The sequence below is a fragment of the Indicator indicator genome, chromosome 32 (assembly GCF_027791375.1).
Source record: "Indicator indicator isolate 239-I01 chromosome 32, UM_Iind_1.1, whole genome shotgun sequence".
Lineage (NCBI taxonomy): Eukaryota > Metazoa > Chordata > Aves > Piciformes > Indicatoridae > Indicator > Indicator indicator.
Genome location: NC_072041.1, coordinates 6,509,564 through 6,528,856, shown reverse-complemented (window position 1 = coordinate 6,528,856; position 19,293 = coordinate 6,509,564). Strand labels below are relative to the sequence as shown.

Genomic DNA, 19,293 nt, shown 5'->3' with positions numbered 1-19,293 from the left:
GAGGGTGGAGAGGAGAGTGAACCACGCAGCTCTCCTGCGAGCTACAGCCTGGCTACCAGGGAGATGCTCCCAACCACACTCTGCATCACTTACCACGGGGAGGGGAAGCTGGTTAAAGTACCACTGCCTGCTGGGAGGAGACCTGTCAGAAGGGCAGGGCCAGGGAAGGTCTGCAGGGTCTTGCCAGAGTTACACCATGCACCATGGGCTAAGCACACGGGGAAGGGGAGAGACAACCAAGGACCCGGCCCGCACCGAGGCGCCGCGGCAGGGAAGTCTCAGGTTTGTTTCCTTCAGCCGAGGTAAAACCAGAGGTGGAACAGGGCTGAGCTGTCAGGACAAGAAGGGCTAACCAGATTTCTTGGCTCTTGGGTGGTTTGGTGTCCAAAATGCACGAGGAGGTGGTGGATGGGGCTTTGGGGGGTTTGGCTGCACTCCCGGGCTCTGGACACGGGGAGATGATTTTCTAGTCGCCAGCCCGAGGAGGAGAGTTCAGCTAAAACCTAAGGTCCATTCGTCAGGCTTGTGTGGATGTGTTCCTGAAAAGAGCTGTCCCTGGTCATCTTCATAAAAAGTTTGTCCATTAGGATCTCTTTTAAAATCCCTCAGTCTAGTGCTGGCCACGAGGGGATATAGAACCTCTGCAAGGAGCCCTCCAGCAGCCGTTCCATCCAGAAGGACAATTTGTGTAATTTGCTTTTAATGGATCTAGATCCCGGGCTGCAGGAAGGTTTCCCTCTGGCTTCTGTGTGTAGTGAGGAATCATAATCCTCACAGGATCCCAGGGTTCCCCCCTCATCCCCTACTCTGTGAGGCTTGAAGAGGCAGAAGTATTTCTTGTGGCCGTTGAGAGCCAGCACGTAGCCGGTGTAGTCGCGCTCCAGGAAGTGCTTATCGTACTGGTTGGGGATGGGGGCTGCATCCTGAGCAAACTCCAGCAGGTACTCCAGCCACTCCCTGTGCTTGTCCAGGCTGAGGAAGGAGAAATGAAGACAGCTGCTCCTGGAGAAAGAGCAGAGGAGCAGCAGGGTTAGGTGGGGAAAGAGCCGAGGGGAAGCAGGGTTAGGTGGGGAAAGAGCAGAGGAGCAGCAGGGTTAGGTGGGGAAAGAGCAGAGGAGCAGCAGGGTTAGGTGAGGAAAGAGCAGAGGAGCAGCAGGGTTAGGTGGGGAAAGAGCAGAGGGGAAGCAGGGTTAGGTGGGGAAAGAGCAGAGGGGAAGCAGGGTTAGGTGAGGAAAGAGCAGAGGAGCAGCAGGGTTAGGGGGGAAAGAGCAGAGGAGCAGCAGGGTTAGGTGGCTTCCCAACTCCAGCCAGGTTCCTGCTGGACAGCTTTGTGAACAAGGGCAGGCATGGAGACAGCAGCAGAGAAACACTGAGGAGCAGCCTGGGGAGGTTGGAATGGACCTCTGGAGATCATCCAGTCCAACCCCCTGCTAGACAGAATCCCTTAGGGCAGGTCCCACAGGAACACTTCTGGAGATCATCCAGTCCAACCCCCTGCTAGAGCAGGATCCCTTAGGGCAGGTCCCACAGGAACACTTCTGGAGATCATCCAGTCCAACCCCCTGCTAGAGCAGGATCCCTTAGGGCAGGTCCCACTGGAACTCCTCTGGAGATCATCCAGTCCAACCCTCTGCTAGAGCAGGATCCCTTAGGGCAGGTCCCACAGGAACTCCTCTGGAGATCATCCAGTCCAACCCTCTGCTAGAGCAGGATCCCTTAGGGCAGGTCCCACTGGAACTCCTCTGGAGATCATCCAGTCCAACCCTCTGCTAGAGCAGGATCCCTTAGGGCAGGTCCCACAGGAACTCCTCTGGAGATCATCCAGTCCAACCCTCTGCTAGAGCAGGATCCCCTAGGCAGGTCCACAGAAACACATCCAAATGAGTCTTGAAAATCTCCAGAGAAGGAGACTCCACAACCTCTCTGGGTTGGACTGAATGATCCCCAGAAGTCCCTTCCAAGCCATGCTGGGATTCTGGGATCCCATGCTGGGAGTCTGGGATTCTGTGAGTGCAGAGGCTGCTTTGCTCACCAGCAGCACCGCCTCCTGCCAATCGAGCCAGCACTGCTCCTGACTTGTCATCAGAGCTGCCCTTCACCAGCAGTCACTGAAACCCAGGAGAGGGCCCCAACCTACCCTGTGAAGGTGTAGACTTCCAGGGCAAACTTCTGGAGGAGCATGGTTTTGGTGGAGTTGGAGAGGATCAGGACCACGTTGATGTGTCCCGGCCTGAGGCGCACCAAGTTGCTGTTGTAGTTGATGTCTGTCAGCTCAGTCACCTCCACAAAGCCCTTCTTGGGAACCCTGCTGCAACACAACAGGGACTGAGTGACAGGGGAAGGGGGGACCAGGCTGAGGATGGAGGCACTGAGCTCTGTGGGTAAAGCCAGTTCCATCAGTGCAGTGCTCAGCCTTGGATCTTCCTCAAGCACTCACTCAGACCCTTCCCAATCAGTGCAGTGCTCAGACTTGGATCCTCCTCAACCACTCACTCAGACCCTTCCCAATCAGTGCAGTGCTCAGACTTGGATCCTCCTCAACCACTCACTCAGACCCTTCCCAATCAGTGCAGTGTCCAGACTTGGATCCTCCTCAACCACTCACTCAGACCCTTCCCAATCAGTGCAGTGCTCAGACTTGGATCCTCCTCAACCACTCACTCAGACCCTTCCCAATCAGTGCAGTGCTCAGACTTGGATCCTCCTCAACCACTCACTCAGACCCTTCCCAATCAGTGCAGTGTCCAGACTTGGATCCTCCTCAACCACTCACTCAGACCCTTCCCAATCAGTGCAGTGTCCAGACTTGGATCTTCCTCAACCACTCACTCAGACCCTTCCCAATCAGTGCAGTGTCCAGACTTGGATCCTCCTCAACCACTCACTCAGACCCTTCCCAATCAGTGCAGTGTCCAGACTTGGATCCTCCTCAACCACTCAGACCCTTCCCAATCAGTGCAGTGTCCAGACTTGGATCCTCCTCAACCACTCAGACCCTTCCCAATCAGTGCAGTGTCCAGACTTGGATCCTCCTCAACCACTCAGACCCTTCCCAATCAGTGCAGTGCTCAGCCTTGGATCTTCCTCAACCACTCAGCCCTTTCCCCTCTCCCTCCAGGATGTTGTTTGGGATAAACTGTGTGGGAATTGCCTAACAACCAAGTGTGTGCACCCCTGGGTCCTGGCTGAACACCCCTCTGACCCACCTCACCCTGCCTGTGCTGCCCTTGTGCTATGTCTGTGCAACTTGGGCCCTTCTCTGCTGGCCACCTAACGTTCTCCTCCTGCACAGATGCTCCCCAAGCAATGCTTTGGCAGAAAACACTTCTGGAGAAAGGAGAGAGGGGACCTGTTACTCTCTTTGCTGAAGCTGGTGTCGTTCTTCTCTGTCTTTGTGGCAGTTTCCTCTTTCTCAGAGGGAGGAGAGTCCCTGGTGTCACTTGAATCACTGCAAAGGAAGATGATCCAGTGTGAGTTTGAGGCACCAAGACTGGCCTGAGGTGGTGCTGGCTGGATTGTTACATCCCCTAGGAGGTTTTGGTAGGAAAGCCTGAACAAGAATCATAGAATCATAGAGTGGTCTGGGTTGGAAGGGACCTCCTAAGGTTATCTAATCCAACCCCCTCTGCAGTCAGCAGGGACATCCTCAACTAGATCAGACTGCCCAGAGCCCTGTTGAGCCTCACCTTGAATATCTCCAGGGCTGGGGCCCAAACCACCTCCCTGGACAACCTGTTCCAGTGTTCCACCACCCTCATGGTAAAGAACTTGTTCCTGACATCCAATCTAAATCTGCTCTGCTCTAGTCTGAAGCCATTGCTCCATATCCTATCACTATAGGCCACTGTCAACAGTCTCTCTTCATCCTTCTTGTAGGCTCCCTTCTTAGAATCCTAGAATCAGTCAGGGTTGGAAGGGACCACAAGGATCAGCCAGTTCCAACCCCCTGCCATGGGCAGGGACACCTCACACTACAGCAGGCTGGCCAGAGCCTCATCCAGCTTGGCCTTAAACACCTCCAGGGATGGAGCCTCAACCACCTCCCTGCACAACCCATTCCAGGCTCTCACCACTCTCATGGGGAAGAACTTCTTCCTCACCTCCAGCCTGAATCTCCCCACTTCCAGCTTTATTCCATCCCCCTCAGTCCTGTCACTCCCTGAGATCCTCAAAAGTCCATCCCCAGCTTTCTTGGAGCCCCCTTCAGATCCTGGAAGGCCACAAGAAGGTCATCTCGGAGCCTTCTCCTCTCCAGACTGAACAGCCCCAACTCTCTCTGTCTGTCCTCACAGCAGAGCTGCTCCAGCCCTCTGCTCATCCTCATGGCCCTTCTCTGGACACCTTCCAGCACCTCCATAGCCCTCCTGTAACAGAGGCTCCAGAACTGGATGCGGTACTCCAGGTGGGGTCTCAGCAGAGTGGAGCAGAGGGGGAGCATCACCTCCCTCGAGGTTGTAGGTTGTTGTTAGGTCTCCCCCAAAGGCATCTCCACACTCACCTGAAAGCTTGCACAATGACAGTGCCAAAGAGGATGAAGAGAGCAGAGAAGAGCAGGGACAGCAGTGGCATCATCTCCCTCCTGGAGGGGAAGGTTTGCAAACAGCAGTCAGGCCTCAGGCTTCTGCAGTCCCTGCCTCCCAACTCCCATCTCTCTCAGGTAATACTTTGTGGGTTGCCCAAAAATCTCATCTCCTTTCCTGGGGTCTCTGATGAAGATTTTTGAGGGCTGTCCTGCTCCCATCCCATAAAGAGGAGGATGCAAATGGATCTGTTTTAAGCTAAGGTGACAGGGAAGTGGTGAAAGCCAACAATGGGTGAGGGGTTTCAGGAGCATCTTGGCCACACTCAGGCTCAAGGCCAAAGCACTGCAGGCAGAGGCTAATGTCACTGTGGTGGCATCACTCTTCAGCTACATGGTTGGTTTGGAAGGGGCCTTAAAGATCATCTCACAGGACCAGAGGATGTTAGGGGTTGGAAGGGACCTTCCAAGATCATCAAGTCCAACCCCCCTGCCAGAGCAGGACCATAGAATCCAGCACAGGTTCCAGAGGAACACAGAACACATCCAGATGGGGCTGGAAAGTCTCCAGAGAAGGAGACTCCACAACCTCTCTGGGCAGCCTGTTCCAGTGCTCTGTGAGCCTCCCAGTGCAGAAGTTCCTCCTCATGTTGAGGTGGAACCTCCTGTGCTGGAGTTTCTATCCATTGCCCCTTGTCCTGTCCCAGGGTGCAACTGAGCAGAGCCTGTCCCTGGCCCCTCCCTCTTCACTCCCAGCCCTCAGATATTGATAAACATTGATCAAATCCCCTCTCAGTCTTCTCTTCACACTAAGCACCCCCAGGGCTCTCAGCCTCTCCTCACAGGGCACTGCTCCAGTCCCTTCAGCATCCTGGTTCCTCTCCCTTGGACCCTCTCCAGCAGATCCCTCTCCCTCCTGAACTGGGGAGCCCAAAACTGCCACCTATGTCTGTTTTGAGATGTCCTCAGTTGCTGGCAGTAAGACCTTGGCTCTGCTATGCATCTGACCATGATAACAGCAGTCCTGCTCCCCATCAAGATCCACGAACACCCAGTCCATACCAGTTACTGTGAAACAAACTGTCCCAGTAGGCTGAGATGTAGTCCAGCGTGGAGGAGAACCATCGGACGAGGAACATCTGTGTCAAAAGAAGAAAGAAAAAAAAGGAAGTGAGAACCACCCAGAGCCCTTAAATAGAACCTCGGGCTGAAGCATGCCCCAAGCTTCCTTCCACAAGCAAGAAAACTTCTCAGAGTCTTGCCTTGGCTTTTTAAAGACAGGAATAGTGCCCAAGAATGACCATAACAGAGCTGTCCAAAAGGGTGAGGTGGGGAAGTGCACTCACAGGAGCAAGTTCATCATTCAAGTCTGCCAAGACAGTCTCTGAAGAGAGAAGGCCAGGGTCTGTCCTCAGCTGATCCAGGAGATCCAGGAGGATGAAGTTGTCCTCTTTGCTACCTCGCCAGGCCTCCTCCAAGGTTTTATAGGCGACCTTCCCCGCGTTGTTTCGTCTCTCCAGGATGACCACCTGGCCAAGGCAGCAGCACCACAGGTGTCAGAGGGGAAAGGTCTTTTTACCACCCACAATTAGCCCAGAATCACAGAATGTTGGAAGGGACCTCTGGAGATTATCCTGCCAGAGTAGGATCACCCAGGGCAGGTCACACAGGAGCACATCCAGGCAGGTTTTGAAAGTCTCCAGAGGAGACTCCACAAGCTCTCTGGGCAGCCTGCTCCAGGGCTCTGTCGCCCTCACAGTGAAAAAGCTTTCCCTTCTGTTCCCATGCAACCTCCTCTGCTGCCCCTTGTCCTATCATTAGACATCACTGAGCAGAGCCTGGCTCTGTCCTCCTGCCATTGCCCTGCACATCTTGATCAACAGGAATGAGGTCAGCCCTCAGGCTCCTCTGCTCCAAGCTCAAGAGCTCCCCTCTCCTCAGCAGGCAGATGTTCCACTGCCTTCAGCACCTTCAAATTCATCAGAACTGGGTGTCAGGTGAAAGTTTAGCACCCCACAGAGAGTGATGCTAGAATAAGAGATGAAAAGGAGGGGGGAAGGCACAAAGGGAAAGGCTCACAGCTGATCTTCCTCGGTACTTCTCCTCATCCAGCAGCAAGGCGTCTGCCAGCTCGGGCTGCCGGTCCTTGTAGGTGTGCACAAACCTCAGAGTGTCCTTCGTGTTGGCCACAGCAAAAGTCAAAAATGCCTCATAAGCCTCAGCATACTTCTCACCTTCTCCAGTCAGCAAGAGCACACAGTGCCTGGGCAAGACAACAGGAGGATTAGGAACCCTTCTGGATGCAAAAGGAAAGCACCGTTCCTTCACCCGCTGGCTGGAACGATCCTGCAGAGCCAGAAATCCAATTTGTAGCCTGCTCCTGCCTCCCACTCAGCCTGTCTCCCTGCTTCTCCTTCCTTTCAACTTCACTCTGTCCCAGGATGTGCTTGGTACAGGCAGGGAAACTACCAAATGATGCAGACATCCAGCAGGATCCAATGCAGTTGTTTCCCTTCTCCCTCAAAATCAACTCAGCTCTCCAGCCTGTCTCCCTGTTTCTCCTTCCTTCCATCCACACTCTGTCCTAGGATATGCCCAGTAAAGGCAGGAAAACTATCAGACAATGCAGATATCCAGCAGGATCCAGTCCAGTTGTTTCCCCTTTTCCCTCAAAATCACTCAGCTCTCCAGCCTGTCCCCCTATTTCTCCTTCCTTCCATCCACACTGTCCCAGGATATGCTTAGCAAAGGCAGGAAAACTACCAAATAATGCAGGGACCCATCAGGATCCAGTCCAGTTGTTTCCCCTTCTCCCTCAAAATCACTCAGCTCTCCAGCCTGTCTCCCTGTTTCTCCTCCCTTCCATCCACACTGTCCCAGGATATGCTTAGCAAAGGCAGGAAAACTACCAAATAATGCAGGGACCCATCAGGATCCAGTCCAGTTGTTTCCCCTTCTCCCTCAAAATCACTCAGCTCTCCAGCCTGTCTCCTTGTTTCTCCTCCCTTCCATCCACACTGTCCCAGGATATGCTTAGCAAAGGCAGGGACACTACCAAATGATGCAGATATCCAGCAAGATCCAAGGCAGTTTGGATTCTCCCTCAAAATCACTCAGCTCTCCAGCCTGTCTCCCTATTTCTCCTTCCTTCCATCCACACTTTCCCAGGATATGCCCAGTAAAGGCAGGAAAACCATCAAACAATGCAGATAAGCAGCAGGATCCAAGTCCAGCCATTCCCCTTCTCCCTCAAAACCCAGCACCAGGTGGCTTTAGGAGCACCCCCAGAGCCTCAGGGAACAAAGCAGAGGGAATGTCGCCCTCAGAGCCTTACTTGCGCTGTCGGTGAGACTTCTTCACAGGACACAGCTCCTGGAACAGCCCCTGGCTGGTGAGCCTGGCCACCATCAGGAACTTATTCTGGGAAAGGAAGTCATCAATGAGCTGCTTCTTCATATCTCGTGCCTGGTGAGGACAAAGAAAGCAGAGGTCAGAAGTGAGGCAGGATGGGGAGGGTGAAGCTGTTGCGTGGTTCTCGGTGGCAGGCTGCCAGCCACCACGGTCCTCACTGAACTCACCTGAGGTGTTTTGAGGCCCTGAGACTGAGCAGCTACCTGCAGCCACCCTCCTCCCCCCCCTCAAAATATCAGACACCAGAGCTGAAACCTGCTGAGCTCCCTCCCTCCTAGTGACCTCTGCTGAAGCTCAGGTCGATGCCGAACCCAAACGCTCCTTGCTCTAAACCACAGCGCCCAGCGGAGCTTGCTCAGCAAAGCCCCAGGAGACAAGCTGCTGCTGAGGGAAAGGGCTGCCAGCAGTACCTGCACAACATCAGCAGGCCTGTCGATGTGCTCCTTGAAGATCATCATGGTGGGAGTGTAGACATTGATGTTGTACTGGCGGGAGAGCTCCTCAGTGCCTCGCAGCCCGACGTAGACGTAACCGAAGGCCAGGTAGTGGCGGTAGGCGAAGGCAGTCAGCTGGCAGAGAGAGCAGAGCACCAGGGCAGGCTTACCTCAGGCAGCAAACTGCATTTCCTCCTCCCCCAGTGCCTCCAGAGAACATCTAAAGCCCTGGGGCTTTTCAGTCTGGAGAAGACTGAGAGGCATCCAGCAGATCGAGGGAGGTTCTCCTCTCCCTCTACTCTGCCCTGGTGAGGCCACACCTGGAATATTGCAGCCAGTTCTGGGCTGCCCAGTTCAAGAGGGACAGGGATGTGGTGGAAAGAAGCCAAGGGAGGGCTACCAGGATGCTGAAGGGACTGGAGCACTCTGAGGAGAGGCTGAGAGCCCTGGGGCTGGTTAGTCTGGAGAGGAGAAGACTGAGAGGGGATTTAATAAATGTCTATAAATATCTGAGGGCTGGGGGTCAGGAGGGAGGGGCCAGGGACAGGCTCTGCTCACTTGCACCCTGGGACAGGACAAGGAGCAATGGATAGAAACTCCAGCACAGGAGGTTCCACCTCAACATGAGGAGGAACTTCTGCACTGGGAGGCTCACAGAGCACTGGAACAGGCTGCCCAGAGAGGTTGTGGAGTCTCCTTCTCTGGAGGCTTTCCAGCCCCATCTGGATGTGTTCTGTGTGACCTGTGCTGGATTCTGTGGTCCTGCTCTGGCAGGGGGGTTGGACTTGATCTTAGAAGGTCCCTTCCAACCCCTAACATCCTGTGAGCCTGTGATCTCCTGCTGTTTAAATGTCACTGGGCACGTGCAGCAAGAGGGAGAAGCCCTTCCTCTGCCTTGGCAACTGCAGGTCGCTGTGCAGGGAGCCACAGCTTTGCTTTCCAGCCTGGCCTTGTGTCCATGGTAGCAGGGGTAAGCAGGAACCCCAGTTAGATGTGCCCCAAAGATCCCTCAGTACCAGTAAAAATGAGTACATGGCTCTGGTGCTGGAGAGGGACTGTCCCAAAACTGAACCCAGTGCTCAAGGTGTGAGTAGGAGGGTAGGACTGAGCCTCTTATGAAAGTTTAAGTCACCTTTTGCACTCTCTGATGCCTGAGGTGATGAAAGGCTCTTAATGAATTTAATTACATGCCAGACCCCCTAGAGAATGCAGCCTGATTTAATTGGTGGCCAATTCTGGTGCCCCCAGCAGAAGGAGGATACAGAACTGTTGGAGGAGGGCAACAAAGATGATCCAAGGGCTGGAGCAGCTCTGCTGTGAGCACAGGCTGAGGGAGCTGGGGGTGGTCAGCCTGGAGAAGAGAAGGCTCTGGGGGGACCTCAGAGCTGCCTTCCAATAGCTGAAGGGATCCAACAGAGGGACTTTTCATGAGGGTGTCTGAGACAGGACAAGAGGGAATGGTTTGAAGGTGAGGGAGAGCAGGGTTAGAGTGGAGCTGAGGAAGAAGTTCTTCAGTGTGAGAGTGGTGAGACTCTGGAACAGGCTGCCCAGAGAGGCTGTGGATGCCTCCTGCCTGGGGGTGTTCAAGGGCAGGTTGGATGAGGCCTTGAGCAAGCTGGGCTAGTTGAGAGGTGTCCCTGCCCATGGCAAGGGGGATTGGAGTAGATGATCTCTGAGGTCCCTTCCAACCTAGGATTCTGTGATTGATCAGCAAGTCAGCAACAGAGTGAGAGAAAGCAGCTCACCTTGTAGAAGAGTGGCACAACTGGCATGTGGTCAAACAGCAGCACATGGGGCTTGTTTTCTCTCTTCCAGTTGGAGAGGAAGTGGATGTAGTTTTTATCTGTAATCTTGAAACAGAACCCAGGGGTTAGCAGGAACCCTCTGAGCTGAGCTGGACACATGCAGTGCTCTGTGAGCTGGAGGAGAACTGAGCCTGGGAAAGCTGTCCAGGTGTTACAGGAAGCAGACTGAGGGTTTGTCTTTCCAACAGGTGTACTTGGGCTGTGCTTTTTGATACAGGGAATTACTGAAGCCCACCAGTTCTGACTCCCCCTCCCCCCAGCCCTCTTAGCTCCTGCACCCTCTCTTGATGCTCTTCCAAGTCAAAGGTGGTGCCACTTTCACCCTCATAACTGCTCTTGAGGTCATACATTTAGGTATCATGAGGAGCCAAGGGCTAGCAGACACCAAACATCCCTCAAACCTACTCTGTTTCAGCTGGGGACCTCTCTGACCTAGAGTAAGGGGGGTCAGAGCTGGTTTAGGGGCTCACAGGGCTGCCAGCTCTGATGGTGAGGAGAGCCTGGCTGCAGGAGGTGAAATAGCTGCTTTAGCCACGGGAAGGGACAGCAGGCCCTGCTTTTGGGGTGAGAACCCATAACCAGGAGGTCAGCAGGGCATGAGTCTGCTGGGAAGGGCAGCCCCTGCTGCAGACTCCAAGGGAAAATGAGGTGAGCCAGGCTCCAGGCAGAGGACAGGCAGGTGAGAGCTCTGTGAAGAGTTACCTGCACTAAAAGGTGTGGGGGATTACTTTAGAACTCTGCCAAAAATAGCCAAGCAGGGGTAAAATGCAGGTGGTTGGGTTTGTTGTTTTCAATCTAGTAGGAGGTTTTACCCACTGGGGCACTGCCAGCTCCAGTTTGAGAGGCCTGACTCAAAACTGGATGAAAGAAATCCCAGGTGTCTGTCTGGGTGAGAGTTAGCAGCCAGTGCCTAGGAGTTAGTGAGAGTCCTTCATCTGCTGGATGAGACCAGAGAAGGGAAGGGAAATCCAAGAAGCAAATTGGGCATGAGGACAGATTCCCAACCTAGGCCTGGCTTTTGCACAGCTCATGGAGGAGTCACAGCTGGGCCAGCAGCAGGCACTGGAGGTGCTGGGTGTAACAGTGTAGTAGCAGGATCAGCCCTGCCAGGAAGAGCAGCGTTACAGAGCTGCAACAGCTGCAGGCTTGGGAGCTGCAATCACTGCTCTCCAGACACCTCTCACCTCAGCAGCCTCAGGCAGAGCTTCCCTACCTCTGTCACACAGCTCAGGGGCTGAATTCAACCAGAGAGACACACAGAGAGAGAGAGGTGAGTGCCCTGCCAGGCAGGAGGAGCAGCAGGGGAGGCACCAGAGGGTTACCTTCTCTAGCAGGATTAGCCCTGCAGGAAGAGCAGCATTACAGAGCTGCAATCACTGCTCTCCAGACACCTCTCAGCTCAGCAGCCTCAGGCAGAGCTTCCCCACCTCTGTGACACAGCTCAGGGGCTGAATTCAACCAGAGAGACACACAGAGAGAGAGGTGAGTGCCCTGCCAGGCAGGAGGAGCAGCAGGGGAGGCACCAGAGGGTTGCCTTCTCTAGCAGGATTAGCCCTGTAGGAAGAGCAGCGTTACAGAGCTGCAAGCTGCAGCTGGAGCTGCATCGCTCTCAGAACCCTCTCAGCTCAGCAGCCTCAGGCAGAGCTTCCCCACATCTGTGACACAGCTCAGGGGCTGAATTCAACCAGAGAGAGAGAGGGGTGAGTGCCCTGCCAGGCAGGAGGAGCAGCAGGGGAGGCACCAGAGGGTTACCTTCTCTAGCAGGATTAGCCCTGCAGGAAGAGCAGCGTTACAGAGCTGCAATCACTGCTCTCCAGAACCCTCTCACCTCAGCAGAGCTTCCCCACATCTGTGACACAGCTCAGGGGCTGAATTCAACCAGAGAGAGAGAGAGAGGTGAGTGCCCTGCCAGGCAGGAGGAGCAGCAGGGGAGGCACAGGAGGGTTACCTTCTCCACCAGGTTGCCTGGCAGCAGGGTCTCCACGAAGAGCCGCAGGTTGTCGCGGACGACGGCGCTGTGGAAGAAGGTGACCCTGCCGCTGACCAGCCCCAGGATGGAGGGGGTGCTGTGGGCCCCCAGGTGCTGGGCCAGGCGCCGCTCGTAGCCCGCGTGCACCACGCCGATCCCCACGCCTGCAAGGAGGAGAGCCCTGCCACCAGCGCCCAGCGGGGAGGCAGGGGGGAGAGCCAGGGCCCTGGGCCTGCACCCTGCTCAGGAGGGGCTCCTGGGGTTGTCCCTCCCGAGGAGCTATCCATGGCACTGTCCCTCTGGCAAAGGGGGTTGGACTTGGTTATCTCCTGAGGTCCTTTCTAACTCCTAACATCCTGTGATCCGTCTGTGGGATTGTCCCTCCTCAGGGGTTATCCATGGCACTGTCCCTCTGGCAGGGGGGTTGGACTCAATGATCTCCAGAGGTCCCTTCTAACTCCTAACATCCTGTGATCCATCCATGGGATTGTCCCTCTGGCAGGGGTTGGACTCAGTGATCTCCAGAGGTCCCTTCTAACTCCTAACATCCTGTGATCCATCCATGGGATTGTCCCTCTGGCAGGGGTTGGACTCAATGATCTCCAGAGGTCCCTTCTAACTCCCAACATCCTGTGATCCATCCATGGGATTGTCCCTCTGGCAGGGGTTGGACTCAATGATCTCTGGAGGTCCCTTCCAACTCCTAACATCCTGTGATCCATCCATGGGATTGTCCCTCTGGCAGGGGTTGGACTCAATGATCTCCAGAGGTCCCTTCTAACTACTAATATCCTGTGATCCATCCATGGGATTGTCCCTCTGGCAGGGGTTGGACTCAATGATCTCCAGAGGTCCCTTCTAACTCCCAACATCCTGTGATCCATCCATGGGATTGTCCCTCTGGCAGGGGTTGGACTCAATGATCTCCAGAGGTCCCTTCTAACTCCCAACATCCTGTGATCCATCCATGGGATTGTCCCTCTGGCAGGGGTTGGACTCAATGATCCCTGGAGGCCCCTTCTAACTCCTAACATCCTGTGATTTATCCATGGGATTGTGCCTCCTCAGGGGTTATTGATGGGATTGTCCCTCTGGCAGGGGTTGGACTCAATGATCTCCAGAGGTCCCTTCTAACTCCTAACATCCTGTGATCCATCCATGGGATTGTCCCTCTGGCAGGGGTTGGACTCAATGATCTCTGGAGGCCCCTTCCAACACCTGACATCCTGTGATTTATCCATGGGATTGTCTCTCCCGAGGAGCTATCCATGGCACTGTCCCTCTGGCAAGGGGGGTGGGACTTGGTTATCTCCAGAGGTCCCTTCTAACTCCTAACATCCTGTGATCCATCCATGGGATCGTCCCTCTGGCAGGGGTTGGACTCAATGATCTCTGGAGGCCCCTTCCAACACCTGACATCCTGTGATTTATCCATGGGATTGTCTCTCCCGAGGAGCTATCCATGGCACTGTCCCTCTGGCAAGGGGGGTGGGACTTGGTTATCTCCAGAGGTCCCTTCTAACTCCTAACATCCTGTGATCCATCCATGGGATTGTCCCTCTGGCAGGGGTTTGGACTCAATGATCTCTGGAGGCCCCTTCCAACCCCTAACATCCTGTGATCCTGTGATTTATCCATGGGATTGTCCCTCCCAAGCAATTATCCCTGGGATTGTCCCTCCCAAGGAGTTATCCATGGGACTGTCCCTCTGGCAGGGAGGTTGAACTCAATGACCTCTGGAGGTCCCTTCCAACCCCTAACATCCTGTGAGTTATCCATGGGATTGTGCCTCCTGAGGAGGTATCCATGGGATTGTCCCTCCTGAGGAGGTATCCATGGGATTGTCCCTCTTGAGGAGTTATCCATGGGACTGTCTCTCCTAATTAGCTGCTGGAGCAGGTCCAGAGAAGGACAACACAGCTGGGGAAGGGTCTGGAGAACAAATCTGGTGAGGAGCAGCTGAGGGACCTGGGGTTGTTCAGCCTGGAGAAAAAAAGAGGCTGAGAGGAGACCTCATTGACCTCTACAACTCCCTGAAAGGAGGTTGGAGCCAGGTGGGGGTTGGGCTCTTCTCCCAAGGAACAAAGGATAGGACAAGAAACAGTCTCAAGTTGCAGCAGGGAAGGTTGAGGTTGGTCAGGAAGAACAATTTCTTCCCCCAAAGGGTTGTCAAACTCTGGAACAGGCTGCCCAGGAGAGAGTCTCCATCCCTTGAGGTGTTTCAAAGCCCTGCTGAGGGCCATGGTTTGGTGGTGATATGGCAGTGCTGGGTTAAGGGTTGGACTGGATGACCTTGAAGGTCTCTTCCAACCAACCTGATTCTAACTCTCTACTTTCCTCCTTGAATATTATATTTAAAGTTTTTATTCAGGGAGGGAACACCCTGTCCCCTTTTGTTGTGCCACATCAAAACATCAAGGAGGAAAAATCTTAACAAGCAGGAACTACCCTGCCTGTAGCTCCTGCTGCCTGCTGAGCCCTGCAGGCAACATCTGCAGGGAAAGCAAAGCAGCTGGGTGCAGAGGGGCAAGCACAAAACACCTCCTTGGCATCCAAATACCTTCAATGAGCCTCAAAACTTCACTGTGTGGTAGCAGCCCTAAAGCTGAAGAGGTTTTCTGCAGGGATCTTGGCTTAGCACAGCCAGCCAAGGGCAGGAGGAAGAGCAACACAGCATTTAGGCAACACAAATTTAGGTTTGGGTGGTGCTATTAGCCCATGGCCATGCCATCCTTTCTTAGATTCCCTTTATTATCATCACTGTGTCCAGCTCTGGTGCACCCAACACAAGGAGGGCATCAAACTCTTGGAGTGGGTTCTCCAGAGGAGGCCACAAAGATGATCAAGAGGGCTGGAGAACCTCCCCCATGCAAGAGGACAGGATGAGAGAGTTGGGGCTGTTCAGCCTGGAGGAGAAAAGGCTCCAGGGTCACCTTGGAGTAGCCTTCCAGTACCTGAAGGGGGCTGCAGGAGAGCTGGGGAGGGCCTACTGAGAAGGGGTTGGAGTGACTGGATAAGGGGGAATGGATTGAAGCTGGAAGAAGGGAGATTGAGACTGGAGATTTGGAAGAAATTCACAGTGAGGATGGTGAGACACTGGAAGAGGTTGTCCAGGGAGGTCATGGAAGTGTTCAAGGCCAGGTTGGATGAGGCCTTGAGCAACCTGGGCTAGTAAGAGGTGTCCCTGCCCATGGCAGGTGGGTTGGAACTGGATGATCTTTAAGGTCCCTTCCAACCAAACCCATTGCCTGATTCTGTGATCAGCATGAGGCTAAGCCATTGGCCACGTGCTCCTGTGACCCATGGGACTCTTTCCCCCCTCCTTTCTAACATGGTACCTCACCAATCATGACTAGAAAACATTAGGCTAACCCTCTGAGGCAATCTATGGACTAAACTCTGTGCCCCAGAGCTGAAAACAATCCCTGCAGCCACCCTGGACCTCAGCAGCTTTATGCTTACCCAGGGCCTCCAGTTCCTGAGCGACCTCCTTCCAGACAGGCTCGATGTGGATGCAGCTGAAGCACCAGTCGGAGGTGATCTTAATGAGGTAAGGCTTCTTGAAGCTGTCTGGCAGGATTTCGTTGATGTAGTGGGAGTAGTGGAGCAGGTACTTCTCATCAGAGGTGTCTCTCCTCTCTGAATTGAAGGGGAAGTGGAAGAAGGACTCATCAAAGTAGAAGCCTTCATGGAAGTGGTGGAAGTGGCGGTGCTGGTGCTGGGAGTGGCCCTGGCTCTCCCCAGCCTCTCCGTAGCGGTCAAAGTTTGCCCTCTTCTCCTCGTTGGAGAGGATCTGGAGGGGGGTAGATGATTGAAGAATGGTCACCTGAAAGCACCCTGACAATCACAGGATCACAGAATTGTCAGGCTTGGAAGGGACCTCAAGGCTCAGCCAGTTCCAACCCCCCTGCCATGGGCAGGGACACCTCACACCACAGCAGGTTGCTCACAGCCACATCCAGCCTGGCTGCAAAAACCTCCAGGGATGAGGCTTCCACCACCTCCCTGGGCAACCTCTGCCAGTCTCTCACCACCCTCCTGGGGAAGAATTTCTTCCCAACATCCAATCTGAATCTCCCCACTTCTAGTTTTGCTCCATCCCCCCCAGTCCTATCACTCCCTGACACACAAGAAGTCTCTCCCCGGATCTCTTGGAGCCCCCTTCAGATCCTGGAAGGCCACAAGAAGGTCTCCTGGGAGCCTTCTCTTCTCCAGACAATGATCCCTGGATGATCCTTAATCCCAAATTAAGAGGCAAGTCTTTGGACAGGAGTTCCTCTGCTGGTTGTTTGGGGATGATGTGGATGTAGGCAGAAGAAACTAAGGAAGTAAATCCATGGATGAGTAGAGGCTGGGGAGCAGCTCTGGGGAAAAGGAGCTGGAAGTGCTGGTGGACAACAAACTCACTGTGAGCCAGCAATGTGCCCTTGTGCCCAGGAAGGCCAATGGTCTCTTGGGGTACATCAAGAGGAGTGTGGCCAGCAGGCCAAGGGAGGTTCTACTCCCTCTCTACTCTGCCCTGGTGAGGCCACATCGGGAGTACTGGGTGCAGATTTGGGCTCCCCAGTTCAAGAAGCACAGGGAACTGCTGGAAAGGGTACAGCAAAGGGCTAGAAAGAGGATTGGGGGACTGAAGCATCCCTCTGAAGAGGAAAGACTGTGAGAGTTGGGGCTTTGTAGCCTGGAGAAGAGCAGACTGAGGAGGGATCTCATCACTGCTGATCAATACTCAAAGTTTGGGTGTCAGAAGGATGGGGCCAGGCTTCTGTCAGTGGTGCCCAGCGACAGGAAAAGAGGTATTGGGCACAAACTTGACCACAAGAAGTTTCCTATAAACATGAGGAAGAACTTCTTTAATTTAAATTTGGTGGAGCCCTGGAGCAGGCTGCTCAGAGAGGTGATGGAGTCTCCATCCCTGGAGACATTCAAAACCCAGCTGGATGTGTTCTTGGGTGACCTTCCCTAGGTGACCCTGCCTTGGCAGGGGGGTTGGACTCAATGATCTCCAGAGGTCCCTTCCAACCCCCAGCATTTTGTCATTCTGTCTGGTGAGAGACTGGCACAGGTTGCCCAGGGAGGTGGTGGAAGCCTCATCCCTGGAGGTTTTTGCAGCCAGGCTGGATGTGGCTGTGAGCAACCTGCTGTGGTGTGAGGTGTCCCTGCCCATGGCAGGGGGGTTGGGACTGGCTGAGCCTTGAGCTCCCTTTCAACCCTGACAATTCTGTGAATTACCTGCAGCTGCATATGGATGGGCTATGAGGGAATGTGCAGAGGGATAAACATCCTGGAAAAGGGAAATAAGGCTAAAAAAAAACCCAACCCAAATCCCAAAGAAAAGGAGCCTGCAGCTCAGGCTTGCTGTGCCCATTTCTGACACCAATTGCTCCCTGAGCCATTTAAGCATTACTGCTCTTCTCTGGAGCAGCTTTTGCTGGCGTCTGCTTGAACACTGAGAGTTCCTCAGCACATCAGAAAGCAGCAGAGGTTTTAGAGAAGCTGCATCTTGCAGCTGGGAGATGAGGGATTTGCTTTATTCCCTCAGGCTCAGCTGCCTTTTGCCGTGGAACTATCAGGGTCAGCTGCCTCAAACTGGGGCAGCCAAACTGGAGAGCCAGGCAGGAGCAACGTGCAAAATAATCACTTAGGCAAGGAATAACTTGAAGTGACTAAAGCCCTGTGGTGATTAATGTCACTTACATCATCCCCACAATGCTGAGGTGCCCCCTGTGACGTGGCCCCAGCTGCCAACACTCCCTCCTTCCTCTTTTACAGTGAGAGCAGGACAGACTTGGAGCAAAATATTTCCCACCCAGACCATGCTGCTGGCATCCTAAAAGCCTGAACTCCTCTGGTTGAGCAGAAGGTTGAGCACCTTCCCCGTGTAGAGGTACACAGAAAGAGCACAAAGCCCCAGAGGGGAAAAATAAAGCCACTGAACCCTAAATGACAGCAGGAGTTTAGCAAGAGGAGTGTGTTACCTCATAGGCCTTGCTAATCTGGATGAATTTGTCTTCTGCTCCTGGGTCCTTGTTTTTGTCAGGGTGCCTATGAGGCAGAAGCAGAGGAAAAAGGGGGTCAGTGGTTCCCCCAGGGGACCCAGGGAGCTGTCAGCCTCTGTTCAGAAGCGAGCAGGATGCCAACAGTAACAGTCTGTAGCAGCATCCCCAGGCTGACAGCACATTTTATACCCAGCACGTGGCTCTCCCTCCCCAGATCCCATCCCAAATCACAGCACTGGGACACATCCACCTTCCTGCAACCCTGTCCCTCCAGCTGATCCCTCACCAGGAGCCTGGGATGAGGGATGTGTGTCTCTCCTACCCACAGCAGCCCTCAGCTCCTGCCCTACATACCTGCTGAGTCCTTCCTGGGAAACACCTCCCACTACAGGGAGCCCTCAGGGATGGCTCAGACAAAACCATGCAGGCTCTGAAAGCTCCAGGTGAGGCTATTTCCCTCAAGCCTGATCCAGGTGAGGCTATTTCCCTCAAGCCTGCTCCTCAGTGCACACAACCGAAGCAGAGGACACGACATGAATGCAACAAGGGGACTGAGCTGCCTTTGGGGAGAACTTCTTCCCCTGTGGCCAGACTCTGGAGAGGTTTGCAGCACAGATTTCCAGCGTGAAGGTGGCTGCTTGGCTGCAGGAGGACACTCGGCCTGCCAGGAGGACTCATTGCTCATCCCTCCGTGCCTGCTGCGCGCCCTTCGGCACGGACAGCCAGGTAAGGCGGCTAATGCCCCCACCCTGCCGCATTTCGTACTGCTCAAAGCACGCCGGCCTGGCTCTGCCAACCGACAGGACGTGAAACGACACGGTGCGTGTGTGTTTGCGTCTGTCTGTCCCCGCGTCCGTGTGTCCGCAGGGGACCGGAGCCCGGGGGAAAGCCCAGAAAGAGGAGAGGCACGTACCATTCCCGAGCGAGCCGCTTGTAGGCCTTCTTGATGTCGGCCTGGCTGGAGCTCCGGCCGACCCCCAGGACGCGGTACGGGTCGAAACCCCCCGCCGCTGCCGCCGCGGCCTGCGCTCCCAAGGCCGCCAGCAGCAGGGCGGCGGTCCACGCTAGGCCCGCCCGCCCCAGCTCCATGGCTCCGGCGGAGGCTTTGGCGCGGAACTGCGGGGGAGGGGAACCGGAATAGTGGAACGAACACCGG

The 19,293-nt window shown here is 54.6% G+C and overlaps 1 protein-coding gene across 1 annotated transcript; it reads right to left on the bottom strand.

Annotated features, from left to right (window-relative positions):
* Nucleotides 1–605: 605 nt before the first annotated feature.
* DNAJC16 (DnaJ heat shock protein family (Hsp40) member C16) lies at nucleotides 606–19,226 on the bottom strand. Its single transcript, XM_054394912.1, has 14 exons — nucleotides 19,051–19,226; nucleotides 18,117–18,183; nucleotides 15,601–15,931; nucleotides 12,118–12,302; nucleotides 10,110–10,214; nucleotides 8,341–8,499; nucleotides 7,854–7,984; nucleotides 6,599–6,782; nucleotides 5,866–6,048; nucleotides 5,582–5,658; nucleotides 4,499–4,579; nucleotides 3,350–3,448; nucleotides 2,138–2,308; nucleotides 606–1,002 (listed from the first exon to the last, which is right to left on the bottom strand). The coding sequence occupies exons 1-14, from the start codon at nucleotides 19,224–19,226 to the stop codon at nucleotides 606–608; spliced, it is 2,346 nt and encodes a 781-aa protein (XP_054250887.1).
* Nucleotides 19,227–19,293: the final 67 nt, after the last annotated feature.